Raw genomic sequence first — 13,061 nt, forward strand, 5'->3', positions numbered from 1 at the left:
CGAATGTGGTTGTGAATCGCCCAATGCCATATCTTTTGAGCTAAGAGACACAATTGTGTCGAGTGTGTCCCTCTTGTTTTGTTCAGATAATACATTGTTGTCATGTTGTCTGTTTTGACAAGAATGTGTTTGTGGGTTATTAGTGGTTGAAATGCTTTCAATGCTAGAAATACTGCTAGTAGTTCTAAGTGATTTATATGAAGTTGTTTCTGTTGAGTGTCCCATTGTCCTTGGATGCTGTGTTGGTTGAGGTGTGCTCCCCACCCTACCATGGAAGCATCTGTTGTGCTCACGTATTGAGGCACTGGGTCTTGGAAAGGCCATCCTTGGTTTAAATTTATAATATTCCACCATTGAAGCGAGGTGTATGTTTGGCGGTCTATCAACACTAGATCTTGGAGTTGACCCTGTGCTTGTGACCATTGTGTTGCTAGGCACTGTTGTAAGGGCCGCATGTGTAGCCGTGCGTTTGGGACAATAGCGATACACGAGGACATCATGTTTAGTAGTTTCATCACAAACCTGACTGTGTACTGTTGGTTTGGTTGTATGCTTGACACTATATTTTGAAACGATTGAACTCTGTGGGCTTGGACTGGCAATTGCTCTTTGCGTTTTGAGTGCGGCTCCCAAGTATTGTTGTATTAGGGATGGTTGCAAGTGATATTTTTGGTAATTTATAGAAAACCCTAGTTTGTGTAGAGTATCTATTACATATTGTGTGTAACTTTGACACCGGTGTTGTGTTGGCTTTTATTAGCCAATCATCGAGATATGGGAATACGTGCATGTGAGGTCTCCTTATATGAGCTGCTACTACAGCAAGGCATTTTGTAAATACTCTGGGCGCTGTTATCCTGAAGGGCAATACTTTGAATTGGTAATGTTTGCCCTGTATGACAAATCTGAGGTATTTCCTGTGAGATGGATGGATGGGTATGTGGAAATACGCATCCTTTAAATCCAGTGTTGCCATGTATGCTTCCTGTTTTAGCAAGGGAACTACATCTTGTAGTGTGACCATGTGGAAATGATCTGATTTGATGAAGAGGTTGAACGTCCAGACATCTAAAATTGGTCTTAGTGTTTTGTCTTTTTTGGGAATAAGGAAATATAGGGAGTAAATCTCTGTTTCTTTTTGATGGTGTGGTACTAGTTCTATGGCTTGTTTTGTTAATAGTGCTTGCACCTCTATTTGTAGTAGGTCTAGATGTTGTGCTGACAGTTTGTGCGTCCTTGGGGGAACATCTGGAGGGAAATGTGTGAACTCTATGCAGTAACCATGTTGGATAATTGATAGAACCCATGTGTCCGTGGTTATGTCTGACCAATGTTTGTGGTATTTTGTTAATGTTCCCCCTACCGGTGATGTGTGTTGGGGAAGTGTGACATTGAAGTCACTGCTTGTTACCGGGGGTCTGCTTGGCAGGCTGAAATTTTCCCCTTGCTCTTGGGAATGGTCCCCTGAATGAACCACAAAACCCCCCTCTCTGGTATTGTGACTGGTAGGTGGGTTTTGTTTGGGAGGTGGATGGCTCTGAGGGTTGCTGTCTAAACCCTCAACTAAATTGTGGCTTCCTAAATGTTCCCCTATACTGGGAAGAGAAGAGCGTGCCCATGGCTTTGGCCGTGTCTGTGTCCTTCATTTTTTTCAATGGCAGTGTCCACCTCCGGCCCAAATAGTTGCTGCTGGTTGAACGGCATGTTTAACACCGCTTGCTGTATTTCAGGTTCGAAACCAGAACTGCATAGCCATGCATGCCTCCTGATGTAACTGCTGTGTTTACAGTTCTTGCTGCTGTATCAGCAGAGTCCAGTGCAGAACAGATTTGGTTGATGGAGATGGCTTGTCCTTCCTCAACCACCTGTTGAGTCCGTTTTTGATATTCTTTTGGTAAATGCTGAATAATAATAATATGCATTTCGTCCCAATGGGCTCGGTAGTAACGGGCGAGGAGGGCCTGTGAATTGGCGATACGCCATTGGTTGACCGCTTGCGATGCCACTCTCTTCCTTGCCGCGTCAAATTTGCTGCTTTCTTTATCAGGAGGTGGCGCATCTCCTGATGATTGCGAATTTGCTCGCTTTCTTGTGGCTCCCACTACTACAAAGTCTGGAGGGAGCTGCTGTGTAATGAACACAGGGTCCAATGGGGGTGGTTTATATTTTTTCTCCACCCGCGGTGTGATGGCCCTTCCCTTGACCGGCTCTTGGAAGACTTGTTGTGCATGCTTAAGCATGCCTGGTAGCATGGCCAGGCTTTGATATGACGCATGCGTGGACGCCAGGGTATTGAAAAGAAAGTGTAAGGAAATGCATCCTTGGCATGGTTACCCCCTGACTTTTTGCCTTTGCTGATGCTATGTTTTGAATTGAAAGTGTGCTGAGGCCTGCTAACCAGGCCCCAGCACCAGTGTTCTTTCCCTAACCTGTACTTTTGATTCCACAATTGGCACACCCTGGCATCCAGATAAGTCCCTTGTAAGTGGTACCTCTGGTACCAAGGGCCCTGATGCCAGGGAAGGTTTCTAAGGGCTGCAGCATGCATTATGCCACCGTAGAGACCCCTCACTCAGCACAGACACCCTGCTTACCAGCTTGTGTGTGCTAGTGAGAACAAAATGAGTAAGTCGACATGGCACTCCCCTCAGGGTGCCATGCCAGCCTCTCACTGCCTATGCAGTATAGGTAAGACACCCCTCTAGCAGGCCTTACAGCCCTAAGGCAGGGTGCACTATACCATAGGTGAGGGCACCAGTGCATGAGCACTGTGCCCCTACAGTGTCTAAGCAAAACCTTAGACATTGTAAGTGCAGGGTAGCCATAAGAGTATATGGTCTGGGAGTCTGTTTTACACGAACTCCACAGCACCATAATGGCTACACTGAAAACTGGGAAGTTTGGTATCAAACTTCTCAGCACAATAAATGCACACTGATGCCAGTGTACATTTTATTGTAAAATACACCACAGAGGGCACCTTAGAGGTGCCCCCTGAAACCTAACCGACTATCTGTGTAGGCTGACTGGTTCCAGCAGCCTGCCACACTAGAGACATGTTGCTGGCCCCATGGGGAGAGTGCCTTTGTCACTCTGAGGCCAGTAACAAAGCCTGCACTGGGTGGAGATGCTAACACCTCCCCCAGGCAGGAGCTGTAACACCTGGCGGTGAGCCTCAAAGGCCCACCCCTTTGTCACAGCACCGCAGGACACTCCAGCTTAGTGGAGTTGCCCGCCCCCTCCGGCCACGGACCCCACTTTTGGCGGCAAGGCTGGAGGAAACAAAGAAAACAACAAGGAGGAGTCACTGGCCAGTCAGGACAGCCCCTAAGGTGTCCTGAGCTGAAGTGACTAACTTTTAGAAATCCTCCATCTTGCAGATGGAGGATTCCCCCAATAGGATTAGGGATGTGACCCCCTCCCCTTGGGAGGAGGCACAAAGAGGGTGTACTCACCCTCAGGGCTAGTAGCCATTGGCTACTAACCCCCCAGACCTAAACACGCCCTTAAATTTAGTATTTAAGGGCTCCCCTGAACCTAGAAAAACAGATTCCTGCAACTAACAAGAAGAAGGACTGCTGAGCTGACAAACCCCTGCAGAGGAAGAACAGAAGACACCAACTGCCTTGGCCCCAGACTTACCGGCCTGTCTCCTGCCTTCCAAAGAAACCTGCTCCAGCGACGCTTTCCAAGGGACCAGCGACCTCTGAATCCTCTGAGGACTGCCCTGCTTCGAAAAAGACAAGAAACTCCCGAGGACAGCGGCACTGCTCCAAAAGAACTGCAACTTTGTTACAAGGAGCAGATTTAAAGACCCCTGCAACTCCCCGCAAGAAGCGTGAGACTTGCAACACTGCACCCGGCGACCCCGACTCGACTGGTGGAGAACCACCAACTCAGGGAGGACCCTCCGGCGACTCTACGACTGAGTAACCAAAGTTGTCCCCCCTGAGCCCCCACAGCGACGCCTGCAGAGGGAATCCCCAGGCTCCCCCTGACCGCGACTGTCTGAACTCCATTTCCCAACGGCTGGGAAAGACCCTGCACCCGCAGCCCCCAGCCCCTAAAGAAACGGAACTTCTGTGCAGGAGTGACCCCCAGGAGGCCCTCTCCCTTGCCCAGGTGGTGGCTACCCCGAGGAGCCCCCCCCTTGCCTGCCTGCGACGCTGAAGAGATCCCTTGATCTCTCATTGACTTCCATTGAAAACCCGACGCGTGTTTGCACCCTGCACCCGGCCGCCCCCACGCTGCTGAGGGTGTACTTTTTGTGCTGACTTGTGTCCCCCCGGTGCCCTACAAAATCCCCCTGGTCTGCCCTCCGAAGACGCGGGTACTTACCTGCTGGCAGACTGGAACCGGGGCACCCCCTTCTCTCCATTGAAGCCTATGTGTTTTGGGCACCTCTTTGACCTTTGCACCTGACCGGCCCCGAGCTGCTGGTGTGATAACTTTGGGGTTGCTCTGAACCCCCAACGGTGGGCTACCTTGGACCCAAACCTGAGACTTGTAAGTGATTTACTTACCTGACAAAACTAACAAAAACTTACCTCCCCCAGGAACTGTGAAAATTGCACTAAGTGTCCACTTTTAAAACAGCTTATTGTGTTTTATGTAAAAAGTATACATGCTAAAGTAATGATTCAAAGTTCCTAGAGTACTTACCTGCAATACCTTTCAAATGAGATATTACATGTAAAATTTGAACCTGTGGTTCTTAAAATAAACTAAGAAAATATATTTTTCTATAACAAAACCTATTGGCTGGATTTGTCTGAGTGTGTGTACCTCATTTATTGTCTATGTGTATGTACAACAAATGCTTAACACTACTCCTTTGATAAGCCTACTGCTCGACCACACTACCACAAAATAGAGCATTAGTATTATCTCTTTTTGCCACTATCTTACCTCTAAGGGGAACCCTTGGACTCTGTGCATGCTATTCCTTACTTTGAAATAGCCCATACAGAGCCAACTTCCTACAGAAAGTCATCCTCCAATGGCTCTAAGTGCATAGTGACATTATGGAATGTCGCAGCCCTGGCTAGTACTTGTGTATAGGATGTGCTATCCTTTGGAGGAGATGGCTTTGAGGGATAGCACTCAGGACTGTTGTCTGAAACCAGTGGGTCGTAGAGGTCCCAGGGATCTGCATCGTCCTGTGTTTGCACAGTGTGTGGGTGACTGTGCAGTTGGGGTGCCAAATGGTGCCCTTGGCGAATGTGGAGGCAATATTTCTGGCGAGAAATGTGGAGGTGGTGATTTTTCTTTAGTCACCTTTGCTCTTGGCTGCTCAGCTCCAGTCTGTCTGAAAAGCCAATGTCATTTTAAATTTAAGAGGATGGATAGTTTGAATTTTTCCAGTATCCTTCTGGATTTGTAGCCTTGGTTGACTTTGATCAAACTCCTCCACATCCAGCTCAAACCTGTGCCTCTCTTCGGTCGGTCTCCGTCGGAGTCGTCCGATTCCGAACCCTGGATAGAGATAGCCATCTCTTCCTCCTCGACGTCGAGGTGTTGTGTCGATTTCGATGCCATCTGTAAGAGCCTCGCTCGACGATCTCTCAGGGTCTTCTTCATTCTCAGTCTATGGTGAAGTCTGCTGGTGGTATCCCCTAGTGGGGCCGAAGAAGTTTCCCCTTTCCTCTGTTGAGTTTCCCCAATGACCTCTTCAATTTTCTTTGATGTTCTTCCAAAAAAAATGTAAAAATGCTAAATTTCTTTGGAGCTCCTCTGTCGTGCCTCCAGACCCAATAGCAGAAAAGAAAATCTGAAAAGAACGCAGGAACTTCTAGGGCGCCGTCTGAAGTCAGAGGACAAATCTGGCACCAAATGGTGGTCGGTGACGCCCAAAAGAAAGAGCAGATGTGGGTGAATTGAGGCCATTGTCAAGGGATACATTTAGACCACTGGCATCCTGCAGGCGAAAGAACAGCATCTCATCATCATAGATATGGCTTTCGTGGTCCTCATCAGGCTTATGCATTTCCTATTAGTGCAGCAATGTCTCTGAATCAGAAAGAGGAAGTGGACAGGCTTGAAGTCATAGTGGATGGCCCTCTGAATCCAAAAAGACTCAGTTACCTTTCCAGCACTGTCGATACACTAGGTTGCAGAGTCAGTTGTGAGACCGTAAACTGCATCAGGATTGGCGCTGTGCCTCATGTTAGGTTAGACTTTGCAGCGGGCTGAGTTGCATAGTGAGCGCTTGGGACAAAAACACTGGCGTTAACCCAGCTGGAGGGAAACAAAGCCTTGAGGCCAAAGCACTACAGACGGATCTCGTTTGAGTACCAAATATTCTGTCCATGGCCTCCATGAATTGGCAGAGTTTTTGTGGCATTGCCAGTGATCTGGGGAAGTCTTGTTGCATTGGAACAAGGACCAGAGCCATATTCTGAACTACGCATGGTGTCGCACAACTGTTCGTGGTGGGAGTGGCAAGATGAAGGGGACCAGTGTTTTGACTTCGTGCTTCTTTCACTTTCCCAACTTACCTGATTATCTTGACTTGACGATTGAACAATCTTAAGGGAAGCCTAGAGAGAGAAAGCACATTCGCATTGTTAACTTCAAGCAATACCTGTCCTTCTTAGTCTTCTGGCACTGTTCAGTGGCAGAGTTTAACTTTGAGGTCTCATATGCCCTTCCGGGAAGGGGGGGGGGGGGGTTGTCGGACACAGAGAGACAGACATTGAAAAATTTGGGGTAATGCCACAATTCCAGACCCGCACAGGAAGGTGCAGAAAGAAACTGATGTCAGCGTGCGAAGGTGGCGGCTATGTAGGTGGCTCCAATGTCGCATCGGTGGTGGAACGGACCAGAGGTGGAGCTGCACACCACCACCACCTACCAATGGAATTGCTGAGAACACTCTCGGTATCCACTCAGGCAACAGGGGAATTCACAAGGTGAGTAATCTTAAGTATCCATCAGAAAGAGATTTTACTTAAGGGCCCATAGGAAATGTACCAAGAAAGAGGTTGATGTTAAAGACATTACCAATATATGCGACCCATTATATACTCTTTACTTTTAGTCTACTTATCGTTTCTTCTCCTGTGCACGGAAATCACCTTCCTTGCTACATTACTGTTTGGGACTTTTCTTGGGGCGCAACAACAAACCCAAGTATCTGCATCAAGCGCAAGCGTGTTACAACAGTTTTTTAAGGCCAATCTTTCAAACCATAAATAAGCCACAAAAAAAAATTCTTACGAGTCAAGTTGGTTTTGTTTTATTATTTGTCAGAAACGCAGTTTGGCCCGTGTCATTAAATAGAAATGGCTAGTAATTATCAGTGAGGGTATAAAACAGCTCTCTTGCCAGGCACAGGAAAACGCAAGGAATAGAAATGCTTGCATACTCTAGATTCTTTGTGCAAAAAAGCACTAAAATTCTCCCACTCCCTCTTGCCCCAAACCTGATAAGTGAATATCCCAGGAACCTTCCGATCGGCCCATCAAAAAACTTCCTTGGAATGAAAAGAAAAACCTCACATCCCTTCTAACTTTAACCAAACACTCAGAAAAAAGTCAAGTTTTATTCTAGGGGATTTATACAACAAAAATAACATTCTGCAAAAAGTAGGCTTCTAGGCTACTGTATATCTATTTATATATATATATATATATATGTTTATCAAAAATGTTTGCTTAACATTGATATTCACACAACAAAAAGGGGACTAAAATGTGCATTTGTTTAACTTTTTTGCATTCATGTCTAATCACACTGATGGCTGTATTGGAAGAGGGGACAGGTGGTTTTAAATTAAAGCATATAAATGCAGCCATTAGCATATCAGTCGTGGAAGCTAAGTGAGAAACTGCTGCATGCCTGTCCACCAATCGCCAGCAACCCACACAGCTTGTATTTTGCAGCAGTTTCTGTTTACATCAGCAAAGAAGTCTAGTGCTGACAAAAACTGAAAAGAAAACCAATTCTAGAACCCTAAAAGTAAATTGCTTAAATCGAAACCTAACTGGGGAAGATGAGAAAAAGATGGCGATTGAACTATGTGCTACAAACTAATATGTACCAGGAAAACAAAATAAATTAAATTGTCATTTAACCACACAGAGGTCCCCACTTAAGAACAGTTTTTCTTTTCAAACCAAAAGTGGGAATACTGACGTGAGGAAGTAAAGCAGCAAGCATGCTTTGTGCGCACTAGGAAATAGGTGGTTTGGTGGGGGATGGAAGGCAGCAACCTCAATCTACACAGCGCTGAGACTCCTGGAACATGGGTATCAAAAACAGTCTCTCGAACACTAATGTCAGGAAGTCCCATCACAAAATCCTAGTCTGATTACAAAAATATTACTCCCACTACGAACTGTCATGTCTTCCCTCCACACCACCTCTTTTTAACGCTGTGTGGCACCTCACATGAGTGAATCCCTGACAGGCCATGCAGTGAAAGCAATGCATTTTTCCTGCTTGATTCCTGGGGCAGGGGTGGTTGTTGTTGAATAAGACTTGAGGTACGGAGCAATGACGAAGAGGTTGAAGTAGTTTCCCTGGGAACATACAAACTCATCTTGTGCCTTTCCTTGTGGCCCGTCTAGCACCACGGTGCTCTGCCATGATAGACGAGATACTCCCATCATCCAAACCGTGTACCTCTTGTCTCTTAAACCTGATTGGAAAACAAAAACTTTAATCTGCAGCTGTGCCTTTTAGAGACGGACAAATAAGGCAAGAGTTATCCCCACACTGCATGATATATTTTTCTGTAAATTATTTGGTTTGGTTTTCATGAGTACGTCCACAGAAAAGCTTCTTGCCAAAGTTTGAATACCCAGCATGCGCCATAGGTAGTCCCAACAGAAACAGGCATAACTTTGTCCACTCCTCTTTCGTGCTGGTGACAAGGAAATAAAACGAACGGAACGCGAACTGGGGTTGGGAACGTGACAGGACATCTCCTTTTGGCGGCCACTTTTGTCAGCATGGCTTCCAGTCTTAACAAAACATTCAGACAGCCAAGAGCAGCATTTTTCCTTAACCAATTCCGTGTTGCTTTAGTCTTTGCCTTAAACAAAGGACATCAAGGCAATGTTGTCTCTTGCTGGCTTTCAGATTAAAGCCTGTGCCACTGAATTCTGGTATAAAACAATAGTAGAAACTGGGGAAGCCTCTGTTGGAATAACTGTGTTTATGCTTTTGCCGTCCGTAATGTTATTTCCACGTGGTGGACTGAGTGATGGACCGTGGGGGAATCATGTCTAGAAGGTATTCACGTTGCCTTTCTACTGCCGACGATGACTTGTGGACAGCTAAACTGGGATTCACGAACGTCAAAGTCCCACCTGGAAGAGAAAAAAATTGAGACATTAGTAAAATAGGAGCACATTTAATTTGCAGAAAAAAATGGCAACAACTGTAAATAGCACATCGATTAAGCAACAAAATGGAACAAAATAGCCAAAGGCAATTTAATTATCATGAACCATCCTGAAAAGGTTGGTCTCGAAGGCCACTATTATGCGGTTGAAAAGCAACATGCTTTGTATGAATGTACCACAAAACTGACTAGCACCACTGCATTACTACACAAAATTAGGTTACCTACCTGCAATAGTCTCTCTCTCTCTCAGGGGATCTCCATTGATAATCTTAAGCACTCAATAGTCCTGCTCACGTGCAGGGATCCCAGAGCACTTCTTTACAATATATCTTCTTAAGCATAGATTTTAGCCTTTCTTCAGTAAGGCTTAGAAAAGCAATTAAGATGTGAATGTTTTGCAGCCTATAAAGACGGTTATATTAGGCAACTGGTACAAATTCCATCTGAAAAACTAGATCTCCTTTACAAACTTTTTTTTTTTTTTTTTTTTTTTTTTAGGGAAAAAGATGAAGGAAGAGGACAATACAGCCTCCAATGCTGCTTCCCCACAGATATGAAAAGAAAGTCTGCACCTTAAAAGGCTCATAGCCCACCAGTATTCTATCATGCCTAGCAGGTGGCAGTTCTCAGTTCTTTTTTTCTGGCTCCTTGTAACAGGATCTTGGGGCACTGAGCTAGCTCTTTGGAGCTTTTTTTCCCTCAACAAACCCCCTAAGAAAGTTTTGACAACTACTTAACTCAATGGATTTCATATGTGCAAGTGTTTTTCTGTCATTTTCTGACAAAAATGTTGTACTTTGTCAAATAAAATGCCATACTTTTTTGACAAGTGTCCTGCCTGTGGTAGAAAGAAGGCCAAGTCAGACCCACAGAACGTCTATCATCTGCTTTCCTAGTCCTTGTAAGAATGGAAAATGTTACCCAGTGCAGGAAAGTACCCTCATTTTGTCATGGTTACCCCCACTTTTTGCCTGCTATCAGTGTGCTTAGACTGTTTACACTGGGATCCTGCTAACCGGGACCCCAGTGATTGTGCTCTCTCCCTCTAAATTTGGTTGTCTAGGACCTTTGTGCATGCCACAATTGGCATACTGGTGCCACCATACAAGTCCACAGTATATGGTACTTTGGTACCCAGGGCACTGGGGCATCAGGGGCTTCCTATGATCTGCAGCATGTATTGTGCCACCCATGAGAGCCCATGCAAATTGTGTCTGCAGGCCTTCCATTGCAGCCTGCGTGAAAAGGTGCATGCGCCTTTTCACCACATGCCACTGCACCAGGTCGCTGTAAGTCAACTCTGTGGTAGACCCCCCCCCCCCCCCCACCCACCCCCAGAGGGCAGAGTGGAAGTCCGTGTGTGTTAGGGCACCCCTGCATGAGCAGCAGTGCCCCTGCAAATTTTAGTTCCATTGCCTGGACTTGGTAAGTGCAGGGAAGCCATTTTACCCGTGTACTGGACATAAGTCACTACCTGTGTCCATCTACATAATGGTGACACCAAACCTGGGCATGTTTGGTATCAAACATGTTGAAAACATACCCCAATACTGTTGCCAGTACTGGTTGTATGATTCCATGCATTTCGGTGGCTCCTTAGGAGGACCCCCAGCATTGCTCCTACCAGTATTCTGGGGTTTTCTGGGCAGCCCACACTGCTGCCACCCCTCAAACGGGTTTCTGCCCTCCTGCTGCTTGACCAGCTCAGGCAGAGGAAGGCAGAACAAAGGAGTTCCCGGGGGGGGGGGGGGGGGGGGGGGGGGGGGGCAGGGGGAGGGATGCAACACTCTTCTCCCTTGGCAATAATTGTTAAATAGCTTGGGAGAGATATGGACCAAAAGTTAGGGATTTTCACCTTTCATCTATTTTAACCTTAGGAGGGGCTTGTGGTCTGTTTGAACAAGAAAGGGAGTGCCAAACAAGTATGACCTCTGCTTATTTAAAGCGCAGACCACAGCAAAGGTCTCCCTCTCTATGGCTGACCATCACTTTTCCCTTGGGGGTCAACCTGCTTATGAAAGCTACAGGTTGGTCCTGGCCCTCTTCATTCAGTTGAGACAGTACTGCCCCTATCCCTAAATCAGAACATCTGTCTGCACAATAAAGTGCTTGGAGTAATCAGGGCTTCTTAATATAGGAGCAGAGCATGTGGCCTGCTTGAGGTCATCAAAAGCTTTTTGACAGCTTCCTTTTAGATGTGAGGTCATTTAAGGGGGCTACAATGGAGCTATAGTTATTAATGAACCCCCTGTAGTACTCTGTCAGGCCTAGAAATGCTCTGACTTGGGTTTGAGTTGTAGGGTCAGTCCAATCCAAGATGGTTTGGATTTTGCCCTGGAGTAGTTGAAACTGGCCTCCACCTACAAGGTGACCCAGATAAACCACCTGTCTGGCATTGTGATGCTTTGTTAGTGAGGCCTACCTTTTGCAGGACCTCTAAAACACTCCCAAGGTGGACCAGGTGATCCTTCCAGGTGGAGCTAAAGAAAGCTATATTGTCAGGATAAGCTGCACTGAAGCTTTCCAGGCCTTGAAGAACTTTATTCAGCAGCTTTTGGAATGTTGCATGGGCACTCTTCAGGCCAAAGGGCATCACTGTAAAGTGACAGTGACCACTAGGAGCCGAGAACGCAGTTTCTGGTTTGGCATCCTCTGACAGCCTGATCTGCCAGTAGCTAGCAATCAAGTAAAAGGTGCTCAGATACTTGGCAGAAACCAAGGTATCTATTAGGTCATCTGCTCTAAGGATAGAATGAGCATGTTTTAGTTGCCATATTGAGTCCTCTGTAGTCTACACAAAACCTCATCTCTCTTTTACCATTTTGAGAGTGAGGCACTGGGACAAGCACTACAGGACCTGCCCAGGGGCTGTCTGAAGGCTCAATAACTCCTTGCTCCTTGAGTGTCTGGCCTTTTCCAGCACTAAGTGGATCAGGGGAATTGGAGGAAAGGCGTATGCAAATTGCCTGACCAATTTGACAGGGCAGTTCCCTCTGACAGGGGGTGTGGAAACCTGAAGGCGAAGTGTTGCCATTGTGCGTTTGTTGTGGTGGCGGACAAGTCTATGCTTGGTGTGCCCCAGGTGTTCAAAATCCTTTGGATGACATCTTGCTTTACTTTCCACTTGTGTGAGCTGTTCTTTATTTTGCTTAGCTTGTCAGTCTGTGTTTAGTTCTCCTGGTACGTGAATCGTTTGGAGTTATTTGGTGCTGTATTGCCCAGTGCAGGTTGTCTTGGGCTAGCTTCGCCAGTGAACGATTTTGTTCCCTCCTGTTTGCTCACATAGAGCATGGTGGCTGTATTGTCCGTTTATATCAGAACTGTCCTGCCTGTCAAGTGTGCTTAGAAGGCTTTTAGGGCTAGAAAGACTGTTTTCAGTTCTAGGTAGTTGATGTGTTTCACTGTTGTTCCATAGGCCCCGTACTTTCAGAGGGCTGGTGTGAACTCCCCAGCCCTTGTGTGATGAATCAGTTGTTACGGCCAAAGTTGGAGCTCCTGTCTTGAAAGCTTTCCCTATGCTCATGTTTGTGTTCCACAATTTCATCCCTTTTTGTGACAACCACTATATCCTTCAAGCTCCTTGTGACCATTTGCTGCAGATCCATTCCTAGATCGGTTGCATGTGTAATCTTGCAAGAGGAGTTAGTGATATGCATGATGCCATCATGCCGATGAGATTCTTGACAGTCCTCACTGAGAATGACCTCTC

General features: G+C 46.3%; 1 protein-coding gene across 6 annotated transcripts in view; it reads right to left on the reverse strand.

The window, feature by feature from the left end:
• Positions 1 to 7,221: 7,221 nt before the first annotated feature.
• GATAD2A (GATA zinc finger domain containing 2A) overlaps positions 7,222 to 13,061 on the reverse strand; it is a 268,346-nt gene continuing 262,506 nt past the window's right edge. For all 6 annotated transcript variants that reach the window (XM_069215732.1, XM_069215734.1, XM_069215733.1 and 3 more), the window contains one exon: positions 7,222 to 9,314. In XM_069215732.1, coding sequence (XP_069071833.1) covers positions 9,184 to 9,314 — 131 coding nt within the window. In that variant the 3' untranslated portion in view covers positions 7,222 to 9,183. The remainder of the gene's footprint in view (positions 9,315 to 13,061) is intronic.

This window comes from Pleurodeles waltl, chromosome 12 (assembly GCF_031143425.1).
Source record: "Pleurodeles waltl isolate 20211129_DDA chromosome 12, aPleWal1.hap1.20221129, whole genome shotgun sequence".
NCBI lineage: Eukaryota > Metazoa > Chordata > Amphibia > Caudata > Salamandridae > Pleurodeles > Pleurodeles waltl.